Raw genomic sequence first — 26,768 nt, forward strand, 5'->3', positions numbered from 1 at the left:
CTCAGGCACAAGGCAGGCAACACACACACACACCCGCTAAACATGCACGCACACACATGTATGGTTTCAGGCAATTAGGTGAAGTTCAACTAGAGACTTAGCTACTTTTTTTTTGTCTTTTTATTTTTGCTATTTTTGGTCGGTAAGTAGAAGCCGTGCCCTGAGGCCGGCAATCGCACAAAAAGCCAATCCATAATTAGCCACAAGCATCAACAACAAATCGAAATGGATGCTAGTTGCCTACACACACACACACACACACACACACACACACACACACCTAGACACGCTGAACTTTCAGGCAAATAAATTCCATTTGCAACTCCCGCCTCAAAATGCAAAACGTAACGCCGCAGATCAATTGAGGAATGGCTCGCTTTAGGGGCAACCGAAATACAACAATACGACGCTGGCAGCGCAGTCGACGCAGCTGCCGACCAGAGTACGCCGCGTGCATACAAAACAAGCCAACTTACAGTTAAAAGCGACGCGTCGCCGATAATTACAATTAAACGTGTACACGAAAGAGACAGAGACGAGAGAGAGAGAGGGAAAGACAGACAGAGCGTAAAAGTAAGAGAGCGCTGCATGAGCGAAAAGAAGAGAGCGAAAGGCCAATGCACACAGGTGCGACAAGGCCAGGTAGCTGCTGTAAGTAATACTAAAGCTGACTGCTATGAGCCCCAAGCCGTCTGCCTTGCTGTGCTGTGTACCGTTGCAATCGTTCGCCAGTGAACGTCGCGTCGCCATCGACGCGGCTGCGCAGCCGGCGTGCGCGTCGCTGCCGCCGCCAACGTTCGTCTGGATTGTTCGCGGCTGGCGCGCATGCGCAGCGGTATAAAAAGCTCCCGCACCAGCCAGAGCCACACACAGTTTCAAGTCGTCGGTCCAAGTGGTGCGCAAAGTCAAAGTTTTGTTCAAGTGCTGCGAGCGCCTCCCCCCCTACTCTCTCAGATTCGGTTACGTATCGGCGAGCAACGCAACGGTTAAAAGCGTTATTACCAAATACACAACAGCAATAAACTCAAACCGCACAATGAAGAAATTTTTAGTTGTGTTTGTGGCATTATTCGGAGCCGGTATGTATTAATTGTTAGCTACATACATACATACATACAAACCTACATACACACCCACATGCATATCTAAGTCGATCAGAGAAATGAGAGAAATGCCCGCAGAGCCGAGACAGCGCTCAAGGAGCCAAAGACAGCTTATGCTTACGCAATCGGCCAACCGCTGAAGGACACTTGACAAGCGTTCAAGCTGCACAGTGTTAAAAACGAAAAACAAACAAGAAAACCAGAAAAAAAGCAAATGAGAAATGAAAGAAGTGTTTTTTTCAATCGAGTGTGTTATAAAAGCGCCCGCTTGTGCAACAAGTGATCAGCAGCTCTGATCAACTATCGCCCAGCTTGGCCCACTTTCGAATTCGAATTCGAAAAAGGCGGAAAATACAAAATGAAAATCACAAAATAGTACAAAAAAAAAAAAAAAATGTAAAAAAAATAAACAGAAATAAGCAAAGGCGAAAAATCCAAATGCAAACCATAAGCGTAATCGAGCCAAAGAGCCAATTGGAGTTGGCCATGTTGCAGCAACCCAACACGTTTACTTGCATTTTCTATACCCCACCCCAGCCACACACACGATAGATGTATCTATAGCTGTATCTGTTGCTGTATCTGTTGCTGTATCTGTATCTATTGCTTCGATTCGATTTCATTACCTCATCGCGTGGCAACGCCTTTCCGAGTGCAAGAAATTACAACAGAGTCTGACGCTGGCGCTGTCTGGTTCGGCTTGGCTGCACCACTCGCTTACATCATCAGCATCATCATCATCATCATTATCGATGATGATCGCTGTTATAAACGTTTTTAAGTCTTGGGTCAATTTATGGCCACATTTGTATGACATTCATGACATTGACATTGAAATGCCTTCACTTCTGCTTCTGTTGCTGCCTCTGCTTCTGCTTCTTCTGCTTCGTCTGCTCAATATTTGCACAAAACAAAAAACAAGCAAAAAATTTACATATTTTTATGACACGTTTGCAGCCGGCTAATTGAAAAGATAACTGCGTGATATTTTGCTTTTGATTTTCGGCACAGGAATTTCAAATACGCAGCTGACACGCCCAGGCGGCCCATTAGCCAAACTTGTTTCAACTGGGCCATCAAAGTGTTTTTAGCCGCAGCAGCATTGTTGACGTTTTGACTCTGTCTCTCTGCCTGTTGTTGCTGTCGTTGGTTATTCAACTTGAGAGCAACAGCAACAACAACAACAACAACTGGCATAAAATCGAAAAAATAAAGTTAAATCGCCTCTGGCTAATTGCGTGCCATGCATTTTGTTGCTGTATTTTCTTAGCCACTTCACTTTTAATTGGCAACAATTTTCAAAGTTATTAAACTTAACAACAGCAAAACAACACTTAATGGGCCTAAGCCTGGCGCATGCAGCGCATTGTCAAGTTCAAGTTGCTTGTTGTCGTCGTCGTCGCTGCTGCTGTTGCTGTTGCTGCTGGCAAATAAATTATGCAACATCCAATGCTGTTGGCCAAAATACGCAAACACTTGGCCCAAATGTTGCCACAAGCATGCTAATCACGGCGATAAACAATTTGAGCTGTTCAAAAGATTTCCGAAAAGCGACGAAAAACACAATAAATTTCCGCATTCGGTTGCGCGACTCATTTTTATTTTTCTTGCTGCTGGATTTTTGCATTGGCTGCCGCTGCTGCGGTTTAGTATCAGCGGCAGCAAAAAGCGTAACAAATGCAAACAATATATGTGTGCTGCCATTTTGTTATTGCCACACCACAGCAACAACACACAGAGCCAGCGGCAGCAACAGCAGCAAGTCACGCTTGAAAAGTTTTTATTTTGTGGCAACAAAATCAAATGAAATGGCCAAAGCACACACACACACACACAGAGACACGCAGCTGCGCGAGCTATGGCTTGCATTAGTGGCACAACAAACACCAGCCACACACACACTCGCACACACACACATTAGCTTGGTATCTGCGCTGATTTATGGGACCAGCGGCAAGTGTAAAAAAAAAGTCAACAACAAAAGCCAAAAAGAAAGAAAGAGAAAGAAACAAAATACAACTCTTAAATGCGCTGACGCCACTCGAAAGTCAATTTGCGTGCCACATTTTTGCCATTTGCTGCCACTCGTGTGGCCCGCCCCCGCCCCGTCCCCTCTCTCTCTCTCTCTCTTTCGCATTTTTGTGGTGGCGCAGCTCAGGCTGTCGTCGATGCGTTAAATTTGAAAAATAAATCTATAACTTTTTAGCATAGGCTAAGGCGGATTTATGGCTCAATATGACGCGTCAGAAACTATTTGAGAATATGGCTTGAATGACGCACAAGCTCGACAACAACAACAGCAGCAACAAATATTAGGCAAACAATTGAAAAGCAGATTAACCCACATACGTTGCATGCCGGCAGCAATGTGGGTAAATATTTAAATATCATTATGGCAGACAGAAAAAGAAAAATATAAACGGCTGCTTGGCTTGGCTTAAAGAACCAAAAGCGAGGAGCACCACATTTAGCCACATTTAGCGGAAATGCTGCTACAAACCAAAATTGTTGCTGTTGTTGTTGTTGCTGTGCAAATATCGTAGCCCCCAATTGCTGTTAGTCAAAGTAGGAGCTACGAAACGAAATGAAATGAAACGTGCTTAAATGTCAGCAATTTTCTTGATTTATATGGCCGGCAATGTCTTGGCGCCAGACAACAATGGCAACAGCAACAACAACGGCAACAACAACAACGGGCACATAGAATTCGCCAGAAGCCCAAATGATAGATAGTTGCAAGTGCTACAAAACACCTATTGTGAGCTGCTAGCCAGAAGACAAAAAATAGCGCCAACAACAATAACATTAAGGCTGAAGCTCTGATTGCAGCCCTCTTGCGGCTAACGATTATGAGTCCAAATACAAATACACACAGCAAAGACACAGCAAAGACACAGCAAATACACTCCAAATACTTGGGCAGCCGTCTGGCAGGGCAACTTTCAGCAGAGTTGACTTCAAGTGTTTTTCGCTGGAATTTGTTGCCTTTCAAGTGGGTGTGCGAATGTCTAAGTGTGTGTGAGTGTGTGTGTGTGTGTGTATTTATATACATCTAGCTTGAGCAGTTCAATGCACCGGCCTCTGTTGATATTCATATTTATGAGTCACTGTGGCGCAGGCTCAATGCCTGACACGAAATGCAAATTTGTCATTATTTGTCATGATATTTGCAGGACACGTAGCCCTGCAAATTTTGATATGCATCTAGAAAGGAATGCCATAGATGACAGAATTGATGAATGGCCTGTAACTGATATTGCAGTAAAAGTTGATATAAGAACTGCTCAAAAGACTGAATGAGGCATATCGAAGATATGTGGAAAAATTGAAGAGCAAGAGCTGAGAGAGAAGAGAAATAACTGAAGAGAAATAACTGAAGATAACTAACAGAAGATTATATATCATATATAGCTATATGACATCAAAATCAGTTTATACAATGAATGACTTAACTGAGTCGTTACTAAATTTTAGAAAATATTCGACATATAGATATACTATCCTTATACAAAGTTTACTACTTCTATAAATACAAGTCTTTCCAAGTAGAGTAGCAGGAGCTCAGTTGGTTAACAACAAACTGATTATTTATGTATATATTCTCTATCCGTTACATATTGTGTCTAGCTCAGCCTAAGCTGCATGTTTTCAGCAGTCTTATCTGATTTATACATTTAAATGAACCTTGCTCGAGCTGCACTCTCACTCTGAGTGAATGCCCCATTTGGCAATTGATTGCCTTGGGATGGGGGGCTGGGGGGTCTGCATGTAGTAATAATAATAATAGTAATAATAGTTAATGCTCTGCCATGTGCATATCACATATCAATTGGCATTGTTGTAAATAAATTATGTAGCTGTAATTTGCGAATGTATTCATTGTTCAAATTGAATTATTCATTTATTTGTGTTATTTGCATCTTGACAATGTCTGTCATTTAGGTGCAACATAAATTAATATAGCTCACTTTTTTTTCTCGCTGTAATATTTTTTTTTCCTCTTTATTAATTTGAACGCTGTGAAGCGCGTTATCAACTCTGTGTGTGTGTGTGTGTGTAAAGTTTTGGTTAATTAAATGATTATGTTAATGGACGACCGGATAAACAGGCGTAGATATAAGTAGAAACAACAACAACAACAACAGCAGGAATAGTTGACTGCAGCAGCTGGAACGATATGCATTCAACCGACAAGACCAATACAATTGGCGGTTTCACTGTTAAAATGTCAATAAAAATTTATTATTTAAGCACACACACACACACACACATGCTCACATACTGTTTTTAAAAAAAAGGCACGTAATTAAGCGCTCACAATTGATAGATAAAACAATTATTGCAAACAGCAAATTAAACAACATGCAACATGCGACAACAATCAGTCTAACTAAGTAAAGAGCGCTAATTTGTGAGATTGGCCAATCGAGGCATTTAAGCCATGTGCGACAGAAGAATGCGCAGGGCGTGCCGGCCGGAACTGTCAGCCGCAGCGCGCCTTAATTGCGAGTGGGTTAGTAGTCGTAAGTGGCAGCAGACCCGTTGCCAATATCACGTCTAACCGGTTTAGCCGCAACTCGACGAAACTCGCGGTCTAGAATCGCTTGGCTTTTGCTTTCGTTTTCGTTTTCGTTTTCATTTAGCAGATCAGCTTCTAGAATGAATGCTCAATTAGCGCTCGAAATATTCCACAAATGACATCAGTGAGCGGTTCCTCGAAGCTCACTTCAAATCGCAATCAGGGAAATACCAAGAAATCTAAATGCGCTCAAAGCAATAATAATAGCTTAAAGATAATGGTATTAGGTATAAAGACGAGCATTGTTTATTTTTAAAATGAAATACACGTTTCTTTGGCTTTGAATTTTATTTAGAAAAAATTATATAAATGGCAGATTATTGTTATTAGCTTGATATTTCTTATAATAGACAAATTGATGAGCTTCTTTTCACTGAGAAACTACAGAGCGGAAGTGTGGCAGATAGCCTTAAACATCTTGTATAGAATGTAAAGCTTATATTAGACAAGTTCAGGTATTAGAACTCGCATCTCTTTATGTTTTTCTGTGGCTAAACAACCTCGAGCTGAGCCAACAAACATTTAATTGTGCTGCTGGCTGCTCTTTGATCAATTTGAGTTTAGCTTTCATTAGAACATTCCACGGGCGCGCTTTCCTTGCAGTGCCCTTTTTACTTTGCTGCAACTAGTATAAATTTATAGCGTATACGCCACTTTGGCCGGCAGCAGCTGCTCAAAGGTAATTGTTTAGTTAACATGTGGTATTTACGCTACGCGACAAATGTACACACACACACACACACACACACGCATAGTATAAGTGAGACATACAAATGTACATAACTCAATGTAATCATCAGTGTGGGCATCGCAGCACACTATGCACATATGTAAGCGCATTAGTGCTGCGGTCTGCTGCTGCGGCTGCCACAGGCTATGCCCCATGCTGCAGCCCACAGCCCACAGCCCACATGCCACATGCCTCATGCCCCATTCCACACATTTACAGCTGCATGACCAGCCTCGAGACGAGCTGGGGGTTTGTTGGGTCTGTTGCACTTGCATTGGAATGCGCTTTTTGTGCACTGCTTCGGTTGCTGCAACAACAAACTAAATTATTATAACTGTTGGCTGAGCACACACACACGCACACACACACACGCACACACTCGCCCTCTGTGAGAGAGTTTAGCTTTTGTTTGTTAGTTGTTAAATGTTATGTGTGTGGGTACAGCAGCTAAGTGCTTGAAAGTTCCTCTTTTTCGAAAAAGCATTCCAGCTGCTGGCCCACCTGAGCTGCAAGCCAAATAGTGAAATATTGCAGAGCACAGTGTTTGTATGAGTCCGAAAGCTAAACAAATACACATATTTATAAACGTATAATAGATTGTCTTAAAATATATTTAAGCTCTTCTCGAGTTTGCCTAATGCCCCATTATATCTCTCCGAGTTGAATATATATACGAAATATAGTTGTCAATGCAAATACTTAATTACTTTTAGCTACAATTTTTGGCAATTTCCATTCGAATTTTATTTATGTGGAATTCAGAATTCCCTTTGAAAAACTATAAATGTAATTTCGCTATAATTAACAATATTTGAGTAAACAACAAGTCGAGTGAATATATGAAAATGTTTTTATATTATTTTATAATGCAATTCACTAACAGCTACTGTCAGAGCAGCTGACCGAAAAGTGTGCATAATAAATATGAGTGCAGCATCAGTAGCTATGTATGCGTGTGTGTGTGTGTGTGTGTGTGTCAGCAGTTGATGAGTGTGTTTACACAAACGCGCATGGCAGATGGAACGAGTGCGCGTGTAAATAAATGCAATAGGAAAACAAAGTTTTTAATTAAATTCTGCAAATAATTTGATAATCGCCAACAATTTTGATTTCTGCAAGGCTTTTGTTGCAATTGCACTATATATATATACATATGTATATACATCTGTACTCTATATACGAAAAAAAAAAACTTTGATATTTGATTAGTTTACACAACATGAAAATTGCATGCTGTTTGGTTTATCAAGAGTTGTTTTAGCTGGCGGCTTTTCCATCTAAATATACATTTTTTTTCATTTATTTTTATTTTGATTCATTTCATGAGGCAGCTGAGTGAGTCGGGTGGAGTCAGGTAGAGTCAGGCGAGTCAGAAGAGTCGGGCACTTCTGATTGAGCATTTGTAGCCATGACCGCAGTTTTGTGGCTTTGCAATTAGATTATCACACAAGGGCTGGCACAGAGTGTGGCTCAGGACTCTGCCATTTGTTCATTTCGCGCGAATGCTAAAAACGTTGAATAATTATTTATTGGCTGGCTGTTGCAGCTGCAGCTGCAGCTGCCATTCGATCTGAAACGAAATTAAACGAAATGAAATCAAATGCATTGCACATTGCAGGCTGCAACAAAAAACAAGTAAGAAAACTCTAGTCGAGAGCGCTCGACTAGATACTACCCTGAACCAAACTAATAGAAAAGCACATTTAGTATGGTTCAAATTTCAATTTCGATATATTTAAAAATATAAATGAAATAGAAAACTCATTTAATTAAATATATAAAAATTTTGAAACAATTAAAAAAAAGAATTACGACACGCTCTGGGTTTGAACTCGAGTCCTCGTGATCAAGCGCAGCGCTTTCTACCTTGACGCCACCCTTCTGTACTGATTTTCAATGTCAAAACTGAAATAGATTCACTGCTACAGCGCCATCTACCAAATTTAAGTCAAACTAACTGCTGATGTGACTTTAAGAATGTGCAAGAACAACTAATAAAAACGTACATACATATAGTATGGTTAAAATTTCAATTTCGATTTTTGAAAAAATATAAGAGAAATTTAATCAAATAAATACAAATTTTGAAGCAATTAAAAGAAAACTACAATGTGCCCACAGCAGGATTCGAACCGGTGACCTCGCGATCGAGCGCCGCACCCTCTACCATGACGCCACTCCTCTGTTATTATTCGCAATGTCAAAACTGAAATAGATTCACTGATGCAACGCCATCTAGCAGAACTAAACGAAACTAACTGCTGATGTGATTCTAAGAATGTGCTAGAAGATGTTTGAATGTATGTGTGCACACGTATTGGAAAACTGCTGTTGCTGCAGCACGTGCGTTTGTTAATTGGCCAAACATTTTGTTATTTTTTAAAGTCGATTGACTAAACCGAATTTAATGAAACTTTCAGCATATGATCTACATATTCTATTGAATATTTGGCATTTAAAAAAAACATGTCAAATCATTCACAATTAGCTATACTAGAATCTGACCTTCACTGGGGATTCTGAATTTGGAGCCGGTATCCAAAATATAACAAAAACCGAAATTGTATAAAATGCATTGGAATATATTTTTAAAATTTGGAGACTATAGCTCTAAAAATGTAGGAGATATAAATTTGTAACTTATTGCGCTTGGGTTGCGCTGCAGCGTTGGCAATATTATGAGAACTTATTTGTTGAATAATTTAATTTCTAGACGTACGATCGTAATGAAACTTTCAGAACGTAATCATGATGTTTAAATGTATGTGCATACCGAAGCACAAGTCTCTAGTATTTGATATACGACTTTTACAAAGATGAGGGTGAGGGGGTGGATTTAGGGGTGGGGGGTAAATTTTAACAAAAACCGAAATTGTATAAAATTCATCTTAATATACATTTAAAATTTGAAGACTATAACTTGAAAGATGTAGGAGATATAATTTTTTAAGTGATCTTCGATAAGGTTTTTTATCGATAAAAAAGTATCGGAATGAGTTATCGTTTTTTAGTGATAAACTCGATATCCGCGCTGTATTTACGGACATTTTAAAAAAAAGTTGAGGTCTCTAGCTCTTGTATCTTCTGAAATCGACGCGTTCAAACATACGGACGGACGGACGGACGGACGGACGGACAGACAGACGGACAGGGCTAAATCGACTCAGCTCGTCGCCCTGATCAAGAATATATATACTTTGTGGGGTCTGCCACGCCTCCTTCTGCCTGTTACATACATTTTAACAAAACCATTATACCCTGATTTCCCATTTTCAATGGGTTCAGGGTATAAAAATACACCACATTAGTTAGGGTATACAAATGCAATTTGCGTTCGTTACGCTCTGCGGTTGCACTGAGCTCCCAGCTCCCGGCTCCCGGCTCCCTGCTTGCAGCTTGCAGCGTGGGAGCTGCGAGGGCTGCTCTGCGAGAGCGCGAGGCACCGCGATAAGTCCTTGGTGGCGCGTTTCAGGTGCTTCAACTCTGTCGTGCCAGGGTTCGGTGTCGATGTCGAAGCTGTAATTTCATCGCCAAAAATAAAGCATAAGAAGCAAAACAGAAGACAACAGAAACAACAACAACAACAACAAATTACAAGCGCAAAAAGTAAATGCAGTTGGCCCTGAGCTGTCAACGCATGCATAAGTGTGTGTGTGTGTGTGTGTTTGTGTGTGTATCTCAGATCTCTAGAGCTGTCTGTTGAAAGTTGCCAGCCAAAAGATTTATTGGCAGCCATCGTCTGAGACGACTTTTTAAAGTGAATGCCTTTTGCACAAGATGACAAATCGTTGGGCACAACAAAATCGAAAACATCGAAAACATCGACAACATTGACAGCATCGACAACATCGACAGCGAGTGTGTAAATGCCTGCTTATGTATAACAATTAAACGCCCATTGGCATTGGCCATGCTATTTGAATAGGCTCTGGGGGCCTCGACTGGCTCGTAAAATAATACAATATTCAGGGGAACAAATTGATTTCAATTAGTTTGCTTGGCGCGTTGCATTTGAAATTTATACTAATTGCGTTTTGTACACTTTCTCTGGCAATTGCAGCTGTGGCCCAGTCGAGCTTCAAGTGCCCCGATGATTTCGGCTTCTATCCACACGATACATCCTGCGACAAGTACTGGAAGTGCGACAATGGCGTCTCCGAGCTGAAGACCTGCGGCAATGGTCTGGCCTTCGATGCCTCAGACTCCAAGTTCCTCACCGAGAACTGCGACTATCTGCACAATGTGGATTGCGGTGAACGCACAGAGCTGGGTAGGTCTAACGCCGATTGCCCTCAATGTTGGTTAGCTCAACTTGTTTACTTCCATTTGCAGAGCCTCCAATCACCACGCCCCACTGCTCGCGTCTGTACGGCATCTTCCCCGATGAGAACAAGTGCGACGTGTTCTGGAACTGCTGGAACGGCGAGCCATCCAGGTACCAGTGCTCACCTGGCCTGGCCTACGATCGTGATGCACGCGTCTGCATGTGGGCCGATCAGGTGCCCGAGTGCAAGAACGAAGGTGAGTTTCGAATAAACAATTGGGCTCCTGAGTTACGGGAACTAACTATCCTATCCACTTGCAGAGGTTGCCAATGGCTTCGCCTGTCCAGCTGCTGGTGAGCTGGCCAACGCTGGCTCCTTCTCCCGTCACGCACATCCCGAGGACTGCCGCAAGTACTACATTTGCCTGGAGGGCGTGGCACGCGAGTATGGCTGCCCCATTGGCACAGTGTTCAAGATTGGCGACAGCGATGGCACTGGCAACTGTGAGGATCCCGAGGATGTTCCCGGCTGGTAAGTTGTAACAGTTAAGCTTGAATACACAATATGTTTGGCACCTGGTTTGCTTTTGGTTTTGCTTGGAGTTGTTGAATTTGAGTTTTGAGTTTAGTTTGCTACGCTTGCACCACAGACCACACTACCGAACCACCGAACCACAGACAACAGTTCTTAGTCGTTCAGCCGATTCGAGATCTATTCTTCTACACTAATACTCTTGTATCTATTCATGCATCGACACGCGCTCTCTCTCTCTCTCTCTCTCACGCACACGCATACGCACACACAGTCACACACTCACTTACATACATACATACATATCTCTCTTGGCCTATTCTCACATTTGTCTTTACCTCGTCCCTTTACAATTGCAGCGAAGACTACTATGGTGATCTGGACTTGAAGAGCATCCGCAAAAGCGAGCTTCTAGCTGGATTGAACACTGAAGGTCGCACTAAGAACGCGCCCAAAACCAAAGCTGCCACCTCATAAACATAACAACAACAAATATAAGAACTAAAACAACAACAACAACAACAACAACAGCAACTACAATACTATAAAGAAACAACTACAACAATATCAACTCGAATCCTTTGCCCAACTACTTTCCCACTACTCTCACATCACAAAGTCTCACCTCTAACAAGAACCTAAAAGTGAAACAATAATACTCAACCAGCCTCAAGATCGAACTCTATATCATTATCAAGTCAATCTCCTACTATCCTAAAACGTTTCTATTTATCTCTTACCTATCCGTAAATCCAACTGTTGATATCTTCAACTCTTCCAAATTGCAAAAACAAGTTTGAGAACTTATGAAATTTAGGTCCAAAAGGCTAAAAAGACAAATTCGTAATCAAATGTGCGAAACACACGCAAGATAAATTGAGTGTAAACAACATCGAGGAGAGAGAAAAATCTTTCAAATTGCAGAGTAAAATTGAGAGATTTGTACATTTAAGTGATCTTTGTTTATAAGCTTATAATTTTATTTTATACATAAAACAAAAAATACACAAAAACTAAAAAAAAACTTCAAATTTTATAGTTCTTATTTATGAGAGAGTGCTCAGCTTAAAGGGAAGCTTAAGCACGTATATTTTATATAAAGTAGCTGAAGACTGAAGACGACTTTCATTTGATTATATAAATATATATATTTTATATAAAATATAGTAAGGCAATATATATTAAAATTAGCTCAGCTCAAATACATATATAAATATAAATATATATGCAAATTTATGAAAAATAAATATATGAATTTATAAATCATTTAATCTGAAAGTTAGCTCAGCTCACATAGTTGATTCCCTTTAATTAGTACTATTTTCTTTTATCTCATTATATGAATTTTCAAGTCTTTAAACCACTCCGAAATATTTCCACTGCAAAGTTCCTGATATGTAGTGAAAGTAAAATTGAGGCAGCTAGCAAGGCAGCAAGGCAAAGTTCAGTTGCCCGAGCTGCGATTTAAAGCTCTATTTGAGCAACTAAAAGTCGAATAATTTTTGGGTGGCTTCACGGCTAGGCCAGAAGTACGAACAAACTCGTAAACACTCGTAAATTATTTATAATTTTGCCATTGGGCTGTGGGAATATGTGGTAGGTGGTGCGGGCAGGCGAATAGCGAGGTTCATGTGATTTCATTTTGTTTTGTTTTATTTTTTTCTATTTCTTTATTTCCGTATTTTGTTTGGCTGCGTTTGCCGTCTGAAGTCGCCGAGTCTGTAAATAATAAGTAAACAGAAAACTTTGCGACGCCAGCCATATTTGTCGCAAATGAAAACTTGGCAGCCTTTTCGAGAGTCCAACGTCTTTGCTAACGATGCCAGAGTCGGCGTCGACATCGGCGTCGGCGGCGGCTGCGTCGGTGGCTGTGGCGGTGGCGTCGACGTGGACTTCATCGTCAACGTCGTTGACATCTTTTGAAATGCACAAGAACTTTGTTAATTATTCATTAGATTCTATAAACAAAAACGCGATACAAAAACTTTAAATGAATTTTCAAATTATCAACACAATTGCAGGCAGAACCAGCACACAGACAGACAAACGCACACACACACTCACACAAGCGCACACTAGCACGTGGTCTACCTCGATAGGGGCGCCAGCCATGGGAAGGGCAAGCGGGTCGCAACACTAAATCATAAAAGGGGGCAAAAACTTTACTATGCCTTGTCGTTGACTTTTGTCCGTGTGTGTGTGTGTGTGTGTGTGTGTGTGTGTGTGTGTGTGTTTGTGTATATGTGTAGAGACGCATACACTTGCCACATTTTCGAAAGAGTTTTAAAACTAATTAAATAAAAATTATAAAACTCGACAAACTCAAGGCGCAGCCAAGGCAAAAGGACATTCTCGGTTTATGTATGTGTGTATGCGTGTGTGTGTTGGTTGAAAGCGCGCACAGAACTGCAACATTTTGGAAAATTAGTACAAAGTGGCCAAAATGCACATAATTCGCTTTAGGTCCTGTTTAAGAGTGCGGTAACAGTTATAGCCACAAAGAGAGATAAAGAATCAGAGAGTAGAGAGACAGAAAGAGAGAGAGAAAGTGGGAGAGCAGGAGAGACTGCGCTACACACAGCTCTTGTTATCATATTTTGCTTTCACCTGCTTTGCCCAGCTCCATGTAGTTGTTGCAATCTCCAATTAAAAGTTGTTGCAAGCAACAGCGGTGAGTCCTTTGGTCCGTGCTGCAGCCAGGAGCGACTGCAGAATAACGGCAAACGCCAGGCACATAAAAGTGTTTTATAAACATAAATGATTAAACAAAGTTGGACGAAACCGCTCGCCACACAGCAGCAACTGTTGCTGCTGCCAAAGAAACTGTGTGGCAGTTGCAAATAGAGCCATGTCCAAGCCATGCAGCAGGACATCTGCAGCAGATCCTGCCCCTAAAACTGCTGCTGCTGTTGATGGATAATAGCCTTGCTCTTGCACGCGACTGTCCCCTCCCGTCAGCCGGGACATCTGTCTGTGCTGGCTATGAAAATCCTTTTAACGTTTTGACTCTAATTAATTTTAATGATCTTATAAACGCACAGCAAGCACATGAAACTAACAGCAGCAGCAGCAACCGCTAAGCCTGACTGCCAATACGAAGCAGTAAACAACGCATAAATACGTAATATAGAGCAGGTATTTGGGTGACCAGCTAGTATAGAGCTACGAGAGCGTATTATAGAAAACATAAAAAATAAAATCTACAAATGTGTAAGAAGTGAAATATAGAAACGGAAATGTTATATTTGACTTATAGATTTGATAGTTGTTGGCAGGGAAGTCAAACGTCGAAATTGATATGACCTATCATACATAGACAGTTTTGGGTGGATTAAACTTCCCTGCTTAGAATATATATGATATAAGAATAGTTATTGGGCTTCCCAGTAATATATCAATCAATGAAGTGAAACAAAAAACAGGGTATAAGGAAATCGAATAAAAGTGAGAGGTGGATTTCTTAGACTTTTCAAAACAAGAGCTGAAAAGCAGAAACATGTTTTAAAATATATTTTATATTATTTTATTTAATTAGTTTATTTTATTTATGTATTTATTTATTTCAATTCATTAAATTTAGTTTTTGTTAAAAGGTTTAAACTAACTCTAATTAGAAACTTAGAATAAAGTAAAGGACAGCTCCAACGATCCAAGCTTTGTTTAGATATCTAAATTAGTCCCTCTTTCACTTTAAATAATAAGATGATCTTTATCTCTGTTTTATTTGTTAATACTCATGCTATGAAAAATATAACAATATCACAGAGATTTATTGAATACTTCATATGTATTTCTAATACATATACCTCAAAATATTAAATTTCCAAGTATTTCAAGTACTTCAAAGTCGATTTTAAAGTATTATTCCCTGTTAAACTATCCATAGAATTCTATGTTCACATCATTTCATGTTATGCTGCCCATAGCAGGAGATTATACAACTTTATTTGTAGGCATTACACATTGCTTAGCACTATTAATATACCCGATTGCCCCTTGCCCACTGGGTATCATAAATAAATATTATCAGAACAACACAAGGAGAAGAGAAGCAAACAACGATTTCTGTCCATATTTTGTGGCTTAGAATGCCATGTCGCAGGGTTTTGGCCAATTCCATTTAATTTAATTTAATAGCTTTGCGCTTTTTGTCATTTGCTGGACCGCATCGCGCATTTTGTATGAGGCGCTGCGTACATGTCCTTCCAGCTGCTGCTGCTCCTGCTGCTGGTCGTCCTTGTGTGCGGCGAGCCTTAAAGCCAATTGGCTGGCTTCCGTATGGTCGTGCTGTCTGCCTGTCTCTCTGTCTCGCTATCTCCCTAGCTTCCTCTGTGTGTGTGTGTGTGTGTGTGTGTGTGTGGCTGTGTGTGGTCATAGCTGTTGATATTGTTGTTATTGCAGGAAACAAGCGAACATCTTCTTTTAATCCTTGATGTCCTGTTGCTTCGCTCTCTGCCATCCCATTCAGCTGACTGTGACGCAAATCCTTGTAGAGCAGCGGCCGCCTTTTCATCAGCCATCCGCCATCCGCCACTCGCTCTTAACAAGTTTTTAACAATATTATTTTTTTTAATTATGGCTTTCATAAAAAATTCTTTTGTTGATTTATTAGACAAAGGGCGGCACTCTGGGGCCGCACACAGCTTTATTAAAGTAGCAATCAAAATGTGGCAGCATTCCAAAGAGTGCAAAAAAAAAACAAGAAGTATAAGTGCTCTAGTTGGAAGTGCGCCATTGAGAGATACCCTAACTCCCATTGACCCCAAATGCTCCTTTGGTGGCAGATTAACTGCCACAAATCACATAATAATCAAATGCGTATATAAATAAATGAACATTTCAAAGCTTGCCTGAAAATCATAATCTCCTCTTCTAAGGATAAGGAAGTATGTGAAAAAGTTCCATTTGTAACTCCATACAATGTTTCTTTGCCAACCATATGCCATGTCGCAATTCCAAGCACACACACACACACACACAGTCACAGTCACGTGTCAAGCTAAAGAATTTAATTAAGCAAATCAACGCAAAGCCAAACCGAAAAATTAGTGTGCCCTTTGAATATTACGTATACGCAGCATGAACCTGAACGAGAAAAAAAAACACATGAACAAACAAATTTATATTAATGCATGCATTTCATTCTTTTTATAGCGAGGATTACTATGGCGATGTAGACCTCAAAGCTTTAAAAAAATTGGGCTTTTAAATAAAACAAAACAAAAAATATATAAAGCACACAAAAGCCAACGCAAATATCCTGAAATCGTGGCGTAATGAGCAAGATGCCAGCAGCAGCCAGGAACCAGGAGCGAGAAGAACCAGAAGAAGCCGCCATAATAGCGGGTTGAAAAGGCTTGCCACACAGCGTTAAGTATGCATAAAGAATATTAAGAAATACACACACACACACACACACACATACACGTATTGTTAAACAGTTGACTTTAAAGACTGAACAAAAGTAGACACAGCGAAGCCTTAAAAACAATAACAAATGCAACGAAAGCGCCCAGAAACCCGCATCATGAAAGCAAATTGAACAACTACAAAATGTTTAGTAACCAAGACAATAGCTTAAAGACAAACCCCTGAAAGCTAAATCTCTAGAATATGTCTGGCTTCGCCAGCGTGCGGATGCCACAGTGAAGTCCTAGTTATTAGCCGAGCCAAAACTTAAAGCAGCACAGTCAAATGAAAACTTAACTTATTAACCAAATGTCAAAGAAATAAACATAAACAAATACACAGCCGAAGCACACGCATTGTATATATAGCTGAAACATTATATTATTAAGTTTTATTGCAAATAAAAATAAATGTAATCAAAATGGAAAATTGTGCATTTTTTTCTTTATATTATATAAGTTATATCTTATTTCAGTTTTTTAATGAAAAAATAATTAAAGTGAAAATCGGAATGCAATCAATTTTTTGGTTGAAAGGAAATATGTATAAAATATTTTAATAATGTTATTAATACGATAGTTGATGCTGAAAATATTATTATTATTTTTTAATTAATCTTTATTTATAATAAATTTTTTTTTAGCTTCTCCAATTTGCTATTTGCGAAGCAATGATTGTATATTGATTATATATTATTATCATTGTTCTTTTTTTTTAGCGACGAGTATTGCCCCATCTCCAAAATATTTATTAATATATTCTTTTAGAATTTCAATAGAAATAGAGTTTTTTGCTTTAATGCAGTTTCTACGAATATTCATTTCTAGTTAATCTCAAAACTTTAACAGATAAATCGAAATTCCAGCATTTTCCACAGTTTTACAAAATCAATTCATGGAATACTCTAATCAAGTCTATGAAATCGGAAGTGAATATATTCAAAAAATTTCCAGCAGAGAAAATATCACAATTTTCAGTACGTTTCGGAAAATTCCAAAAGCTTAAAGTAAATTTTTACAGCCTTGGAAATGCTATAATCAAATGTATGTAAATATTTCCACTCTATATAGCTGCATATCGATTAAAGGCTTATCTGCTGCAGCTGTGAATTATTTGCCTTGTAGTTGAGACTCTCATGTTGGCAGCATACATACATAGATGCAGCATAAAGCAAATATTTTAATCAGTCGAACAAGCAGGCAGCCGTAAAACTAACGTTGGCATTGCCCAATGTCTGGAGCAAGGCGCACAATTTATAACAGAACTTTAATGCAAAATTTACTGGGCAGCAGGAGCAAACAACCGCAAGAGAGTAAAGGACAACACGCATACGCACTGTTTGCCGAACAAATGCCTTAAACCAAAAAACAAGTAAATAAACAAAACATGCCAGATAGCCCATACACACACTCTCACTCACACACGCACACACAGACACACAAATTGATAATTATTGAAAGAAAAGCAAAAGCAGCAGCAGCAGCACAGCAGTGACCTCTGCCACACACGCACACGCACACAGAGATACTGTAACGATGCACTAGTGTAACATTAGCCAAGGAAAAGATTGAATAGCAGCAGACGACAACGAGTGAACGTTGCATGCAGCAGGCATGTGTGTGTGCAACAATGCAGCCATCCAGTGTGCGTGTGTGTGTGTGTGTGTGTGTGTGTCTATTTATACACAAAAGAGACATGCTGTTGCATGTTAATTGAAATCAATAAGTGCAGCATACACATACACACATGCACAGCGTTCGATATGTGTGACACTGGCTTTAATGGCAGCCAGAGCAACAGCAGCAACAGCAACAACAACAGCAACAGCAGCAACAGCAACAACAGCAGCAGCAGGAGCAACATCACAATGGTTAGTTATCGAAGGAATGTGGTAAAGTAAATTATTTGCACAACGGCTAATGACAACAGCAACAACAACAGCAGCAGCAACAACAAGTTGTAGAAAAACCAAAAGCAACAACTGGGACTGCGTCGTCCTTTGGCCAGCATTCGCATATCCTTTTGTATTTATTATTTAGACAGGCGGCAGTTACTTTGCCCATTGCCAGCTGCTACAGTTGGCTGCTACATTGGCCAGACGTAAATTATGCATTGTTATATTTAGAAATTTTTACCTAAAACTGACTTTTACTTGCCGGCATTCGAGGCGGCGCATGCACAATGCTACTCTGCTGATGTTGCTGTTGCAACGGCAATTACCGTGCCAGCAATGGAGGCACACAACAACTGCCGCAATGCAGTCGCATGTAGTAGCTGCTGCAAATGGCTCGTATAACGTGCAAAAACTGCAACTGCATCAACAACAGCAGCAACAGCAACAGCAACAACAGCAACAAGGGGACCGACACACACTCGAGTAGCAAAAGGAAATTATGCTTGCAATAACATTTACATGCTTGTACGAGTATGTGAGTGTGTCTGTGTGTGAGTGCGCCTGTGTGTGTGGCAAATTTATACGCCAATTGCTGCTTGCAACTGCCAAAGCAGAGGTCAAATTTTCATTTCAGCCCAACAGCAACAACAACAACAGCAGCAGCATCAAGTTGCTACAATTTTGGTAATACCCAGGCTGACAGCCCTAACACAGAGTTAGAGACTCTCAGAGCATGCAAAACTTCTATTCGAATCTTAACAATTAGCTCGTATAAATTTCAATTAAAGCCCAAAAGGAAAACTTCAGAAATAAATAAGAATTTCAGCCAAAAAGTCAATATAGAGAAGGTAAGTATAAAGTATTTTATAAGGCTTTCAGCATAGATGGGTAGATGGATAGCAACAAGCCTAAAGTTTATGACTTTATATAAAAAACTATAGATTGCATCACATTGCGTATACGCCCGATGGCTGCAAGCGCTGAGCCTGAACGTCATTGCGGTTTCAATTTACCAACAAGCTGCGAGCTCTGCTTATCAATGACACAACAGGCCGGGTTCAGGCCCTGCAGCATAAGCCGTCATTCAAAGTGGGCCACTTGCGTCTGATGACGCCTCAGATTTAATAAAAATTGCCCTCCGCCGGTCACTAATGCGCTGCAGCCGGCAAGTGCCTGGCGCACTACTTATACACACAAGTGCCAGAAGCCACAAAAAGTGCCAAGAAATGAGCCAAATAAAAAAATTATATTCAGCGTGCAGCATTACTTGGCTGTTGCTGTTGTTGTTGCTGTTGCTGATGTTGCTGTTGCTGCTGTTGCTGCTGCGAAATGCAATGACAATGTGCTCAGTGCTCAGTGCTTGGTGTTCAATGTGCTTCGTGATGATGACAATAACAACAACAACAGCAAGTGGGATTACTTGAATTCAGCACTGATCGACTGAGAGATACCCTATATGGAATATACAGAGGCAGCTGAGATATATATAAGACTATAACAAGGCGAGAAATGAAGTTAACTTATGCAAAAGTAGGCAAGCTTATAAATATCTTCTTCTTATGTCTTCTCTTCATTCCTATATACCCACAGCAGCATATCAATAGTTCCAGGATACAACGTTGACAAAGCGCGACCAGGCATTGCTTATTTTTATTTGCCTGGCCAGAACTAATGCCCAACACCAACAGCAACATCAGCAGCAGGAGTAGCAGCAACAGCAGCAGGAGTAGCAGCAGCAGCAGCGGGAGTGGGAGCAACAGCAGCAGCAGCAGGAGTAGCAGCTGCAACAACAAGCAATGCGCTCTAACGCCCTTATCCCTTATCCTGGTAACGACTTTCCCGCTGCTTCGGCTGCTGCGCTTTTGCGGTTGACCGCATTTGCTGTGGAGGAAAAAAAAAATCTGTTGCTGCCAAAGTATGGCCAATGTAGAAGCTGTTGGCTATTGGCTACTGGCTGCCAGCTAGCAAGCCGTGAGCTGCTCTTGACCGAGTGGAGCTATAAATATCTGCGATAGCGAAATGCAATTACGTGGCAACAATGAATACAGCAGCAGCGATTGCTCGCTTGGCCGCTTGCTCGCTTGGCCGTTGTTGTTAGCCCCATTCCCCCCACTCCCCACTCCCTTTGCCCTTCTCAATTCGCTTTCCCATTCCCATTTTCATTTCCTTTCGCTTTCCCTCTTGCCTCCTGTCCGATTCGAGTCCAGATGGCTGAGGGAGCTGGAAGGGGCACTCGGACCCACATCCAGCAATTGACAATGATGATGTGTACGTAGTTTTTTGTCTTCGCTGCTGCTCTTTATGCGAGCTGCGAAGGACACTTTGCTGGGGCAGGATGGCACGGTGGCACGGTGGTATGGGGCAATAGCGCGACTGTATATGGCATTTGTGCTACAACATTTTGCCTGCATTGTTCGAGCCGCAGCTCCAAGAAATGCCAAGCACTGGTCCAGTCTCAGTCGCCGTCTAAGCTTCGGTTTCAGTTTCTGTTTCAGTTTCAGTCTCAATCCCAGTGGCTGGCCCTGTTTCGGGGGCAGCTACGTTTTGTGAATTTATGTGCGCTTTATAGAGAGTTCAATGGCAGCCATCATAAAATATTGAAAATGACACGCAGCAGCTGGGCGAAGATATTTGACAGGAGGAGCGAGCGGCGAGCGGCGAGCGGGCGCCGCATTCCAATCTACTAGATTGTGCAAATATGTGATATAAGAACTGTGAATGTCCACTGCCAGCAGCCGGGCAGCATAAGAAGCTAATCTGAGCTGGAGCATCGAATGTGTACACATGTTATGAGAGCTGCCTGCCCAGTGTTGGAAAAGTGTTTGAGCTGCAGCTTAAGCTCCTGTAAATATTATTTAAACCTCTCACAAGCTCATTTCATTTATCGATTCCGATAATTATTTCACAATAATTCATATCACGAGCGTGAGTCCTTGTTGAGTAAATTGCGCTGCAAATCCCTTTTCAAACACTATAATTTTTGGCAGTTCCCTTAATTTATTATTTATTATACCCCTTGCCTGGTGAACTGTGAGTACGGTATACTTTATCTACGATTTGTGTAAAGTAAAGTAAAGCAAGGCACACGGCGAACAATGGCGCACAAAGTAATTGCTAAAGGACTCCGCTCTCTCTCCCACTGCCTGCTCTGGCCCCGCCCCCTGCCCTACATCCCTGCCCCTTTTTAGCTTTGGTCCGGGCAAATAACAAAAGTCGGTTGGCATTTTATACGCTTTGCTATTAACTCGACGCATACCGAAAAACAGTCGCAGACAAGCTCCGATTGTCGCGGCCGTCGGACACATTCCACACTCTCCCTTCCTCTCCCTCTCTCTCTCACTCTCTACCTCTCTCTCAGTCTGTTCTTTCGCCTATTTCAGCGCCAAACTATGTACCATAAAAAGGCAATTTTTCTAGTTGTCAACGGCAATAGCGTGGCTTAAATTACGGGCCCGGCCAACGGATGCCGATTGGCTGACAGTTAACACCCCAGCCGCATAATTACATACTATGTACGTACTGCACTACGAACTGGCCCTAGAGTGTGTGGGGGGGAGGGGTGGTTGGGGTTGTTGTAGCAATTGTAAGTCATTTGAAAACAATTTTGATTATATTTTTTCCAAGCGATTTCACAAATCCGTTTTATGCTAAGGCGTACGGCGAAATGTGCGTTTGCTTATGGGTAGTTAACAACATGCCCCATAATAATAACATACATTTGCTTGAAGACCCCAGCAGCCACTCCCCCAACCCCTCACACACACACACACACACATTCACCGACGAAATGTTTGCTGTAAACGACCTTAAAAAACCAAAGGCAGAAAAACAAACAAAATTGCCTGCACATAGTAAAAAAAAAACACAAAGATGGAAAAATCAGAGGCTGTTGCCATTTGCTGTTGTTGTTGTTGTTGTTGTTGTTGTTGTTGTTGAAGCAAATTGCAAATAACAAGCAAAAGTTCACAGGATCGATCAAAAAATGTGCGTAGCATTAGCCGTAGTCGACTTGATTTTGATCGCTTCAATGAACATTAATACACTGGCAGAATGCCAAGGCTGCAAAGGGGAGGGTGGGTTGGGCTTTGGGTCTCTTTTTTTCGTTTGGCAGGTGGAGCGGACTAGGCCAGGGGAGGGGAGCCTGGAGGGAGGTGGCAAGCTGCTTAAGTATATTCCTGTTTACATGCATACTTGTATTTAGCATTGGCAGCAGCAACAACAACAACAACAACGACAGCGACAGCAGCAACAACTAGTACCACGCAATCTAATGTAGTTAGTCATGCCTCAAATGCCCTGTAGGAAAATACATTTAGGGTGTCTTAGGCTAGTGTAATATATTATATATATAATAATAATAATAATATATATATTTTTTCTATTTCATAAAAATACAATTATAATTTAAAACTCTTTCCAAATTGATTTTAATGCAAAGTATAATAAAAATAATCATAAAAACATCATCGTAGTAAATTAAAAAAAAATATATAATTATATAATATTAATTTTTATTTATTCACAATTTTATTTGGTTATATATAAATATATTTACAATTCCCTCCTTTACATTTAAAACTTGAGGTGAGGTGAGGTCAAATAAATTTAGACTAAAAAGAAGCAATAATTATTTATTCTATTTATTTGTTTATTTATTTATTTATTTACGTATTTTTTATTTAATTATTTATTTATTTATTTATTTATTATTTATTATTTATTATTTATTATTTATTATTTATTATTTATTATTTATTATTTATTATTTATTATTTATTATTTATTATTTATTATTTATTATTTATTATTTATTATTTATTATTTCTTATTTCTTATTTCTTATTTATTTTTATTATTTCTTCTTTATTATTTCTTATTTATTATTTATTCTTTATTATTTATTATTTTATTATTTATTCTTTATTATTTTTCTTATTTCTTCTTTATTATTTATTATTTATTATTTCTTATTTCTTCTTTCTTATTTATTATTTCTTATTATTTCTTTCTTCTTTATTTATTTATTTCTTTTTTATTTCTTTCTTTATTTCTTTCTTTCTTTATTTCTTTATTTATTTCTTTCTTATTTCTTTTCTTTGTTTATTTCTTTTCTTTCTTTCTTTGTTTTCTTTCTTTCTTTATTTCTTTCTTCTTTCTTTTATTTATTTATTTATTATATTATTTATTTACTTTTTTTTTTTTTTTCTTTAACACCCAAAAAAAACCAACTAGGGTTAGTCTTAAAAAAGGGGAGAAAAAAAGAATTTTAAATCAGTTTTAAATTTTATTTTTGCCATATTTAAGTGTGTCATTTAGATGAAATGGGTATCTACTAGTTGTGCACATGTCTAGCTTCCGCATTGAAGTGTGCCATGCTGTTTTTTCTCTGTCTCTTTCTCACTCTGTCTCGCTCTCACTTTAATTTTGCGTTGGTGCTCTCGTTTGCCTGGTAAATGAAGCCTGCTTATAGGGGATCTTGAATTGGCGGCATGTAAACACACAGCATACATGCGTGTGTGTGTGTGTTTGTGCGTGTGTGAGTCTGTTGTAGTGTGCGTAAGTATTTTTTGGCTACTATATGCGGCGCTTATTTCCGGCGTGGCATATCTCGTTTTAGATGCGTGCCACGGCAATCTCTTTGTTGGGGCAAGCGGCTGGGTTTCGCGTTTTCCTGTCATAAATGTTGCTGAACCTTTGTTATGTTTCCGTTTCACTTTTATTTTAATAATTCATATAGCATTTATGGCATGCACACAGATACTTTTATTTATACGCATTTGTATATGGGATGGGTGCTGCCCCCGCTTCCCGTAACGGTTCCGGCATCAGCACCTGTCCTAGCCCCTGCCCTCGGCCGCCAACTCCGCCCATTTGCTCAGCCATTGTGCACATCATAAATCTCATTTTTCCGCTTCCGTTAAGCATCCATTGGCCATTGCCTTTCGGTGTGCGCAACAGCTTTTTCATAATACAATATTTTAATTAAATAGCTGCTTAAACAACCGACTTTATTGCATTAGCTCTGCATAGTTGGCCGATTGGCGAACAGTTCGCCAGGCAACAAGTGAATCTCCAGATTTGGCTGACGTTTGACCGTTAAAAAACGAGTTTAAAATTACGAGCCACGAATTATGCACCTTAGGAATTTCCCTAGCCGTTGAGTGAGTGCACTCTTATACGAATGTTTTCCATTCAGCCAAAGCAAAGAGTAAATTGGCCGTTAGGCAAACATTTGAATTACGAGCTCACAAAATGTACCACTGTGAATTTCCCAGAGAGCTCCCTCGATTCCCTGCAAAGAGTAAAATTCCCTTTGCTTGCGTGCCAGCGGCAATCGCGTTAGCCGTTACCGCAACAATTTGAATTACGAGCAATGAAAAGTCCCACTCGAATTTCCCTGCACGCTCTTATACACTCACTTCCAGTGAGAGCTTGAGTACAGAGTAAATTCACCCAAGTTTGAGCTCAGTTTAGGTACTTTTGCTCTTCGCTTGGCTTCGTTGTTGTTGCCCTCGGCCATTGGCATCGTTTGTGGGCCACAATTGTTTGAGATTTTGACTTTTTTGTGAGTGGGAATTTATGGCCCCCCTCACCGCCCCACTCTGCCACGGCACCCGCTTATCAAATAGGTCGCGGCTAGCTGCAGGCAGGCAGGTGAGCCGCACAGCCACCCGCTTAGGGATTTTAAAATATCTTGACGCTCATTACGCGACACACACACACACACACATACACACTCACGCACACACACATAGAGCTGGCCGCAAAGCTGGCAGCTAAACGGTGCCATTTCCACTGCCTGTTCAATGGAATCCGCACGGGGCGGCAAATGCGACAAATGGAAATAGAAAGCAAAAAGAATTGCCAAAAAAAAAAAAAAAACGAGAACCGTATTAATTGTTCGACAGCTGAAATGTCAGCAATGCAAATTTTATTGTTCGCTATGGAGTATGATTAAATTAAGTGCTTCACTCATGAAATTTTAATTTATGGCTCAAAACAAAATGCATATAGATTAGGAGCTAAACAAGTTGAGTGGCCCAGCAATTAACAATTGCATTTATATTCAAACCGTCTAATTTGTGCGCTCTGTTAAAGCTATGCAAAATATTGGGCGAACTAAATTATTTGAGTTTGAAAATTTCAATTCTTGAATGGAATTAATTCGATTGGAATTCGTAATGGAAACTTGATTGCATTTTTGCATAAATGTAAATAAATAAGGAATGTCAGGCAAAAACAATGCAGTCGAGTATGACCCACAGCACAATACACGCTCAAGACTGACATTTCGTATAATATATTGCGATTTAGTAAGCGCTAAAGGTTTCTCTGCATAGAAAAATATCTAAAATGTTAAAAATATATCTGTATGAACAATATTACACCCTAAGGAATGAATCTGCACAGCAGAGGGTATATACTCTCTTAGCTTACCGAACAGGCATAAAACAGCCTTTTAGTGCAATTTACTTTCAAATTATTTTACAATTCATACAAATTACCCATCTCTAATGCAAAAAAAAAAAAAAAAAAAAAAAAAAAAAAAATTAAATTAAATTTATAATGATACACATTGTTACACTACTTTTTTCTTCTCAAATTAGAGGAAATATTTGTAAAGTATTCCTATATAATATAAAGCACTAACAGAAATTATCAAAAATATTTTACTTGAGCCATGCACATTAATTCATTTATGCACACACATTAAACTCGTTTGCGTATCTAAAGTTAATTTTTAATTTAAATTCCAGTTTTTTGCGAGCGCTGAAATTAATAAAATATATTAATTTATTATAATTGAGACACGATGGAGAATGTGGATTTTATTAAAGGAAGCTGCGCAATATTTAATGTTCATATATATATATTTTTTTTTTCATAAATTTAATTAGGTATTAAAAATAACAATAACAAATAGACTATATATCTACATATATATCACTTTTTATTATGTTTCATATAAATAAAAAATAATTAATAAATAAAATTTCTATTATTTCTTTTACATTTACTAGTTCAGCAACTACCAGTGTATAGCAATGGGCTGGAGATAATTCATAATTTAAAGGGTATCTATAGTCACGCTTACAACCCTTTAATAAAATATATATATATTTATTAAATCTTTACTACTACATTTCATTTCATCTATAAAAATATCCCTTAAATAGACTTTAAGCCTCCACGTATAGGGTATCTCCGACTCTCATACCCATCCCATTCTTTGGCTGCATTTACGCTCCTATTTCAG

General features: G+C 39.6%; 1 protein-coding gene across 2 annotated transcripts; it reads left to right on the forward strand.

The window, feature by feature from the left end:
• Nucleotides 1-851: 851 nt before the first annotated feature.
• On the forward strand, nucleotides 852-17,046 carry Gasp (Chitin binding Peritrophin-A domain-containing protein Gasp). 2 transcript variants are annotated; one of them, XM_030383544.2, is made up of 5 exons: nucleotides 852-1,079; nucleotides 10,473-10,682; nucleotides 10,745-10,933; nucleotides 10,998-11,208; nucleotides 16,363-17,046. In XM_030383544.2, exons 1-5 carry the CDS (start codon nucleotides 1,037-1,039, stop codon nucleotides 16,415-16,417), a joined length of 708 nt encoding a protein of 235 aa, XP_030239404.1. In that variant the 5' UTR covers nucleotides 852-1,036; the 3' UTR covers nucleotides 16,418-17,046. The 2 variants fall into 2 exon arrangements, with proteins under 2 accessions (XP_030239404.1, XP_030239403.1); XM_030383543.2 differs by lacking the exon at nucleotides 16,363-17,046 and adding an exon at nucleotides 11,568-12,139 and having other exon boundaries at nucleotides 853-1,079.
• The last annotated feature ends 9,722 nt before the right edge of the window (nucleotides 17,047-26,768 follow it).

The sequence above is a fragment of the Drosophila navojoa genome, chromosome 2 (assembly GCF_054131105.1).
Source record: "Drosophila navojoa isolate 15081-1374.11 chromosome 2, UAZ_NAV_1.0, whole genome shotgun sequence".
In the NCBI taxonomy this organism is placed as follows: domain Eukaryota; kingdom Metazoa; phylum Arthropoda; class Insecta; order Diptera; family Drosophilidae; genus Drosophila; species Drosophila navojoa.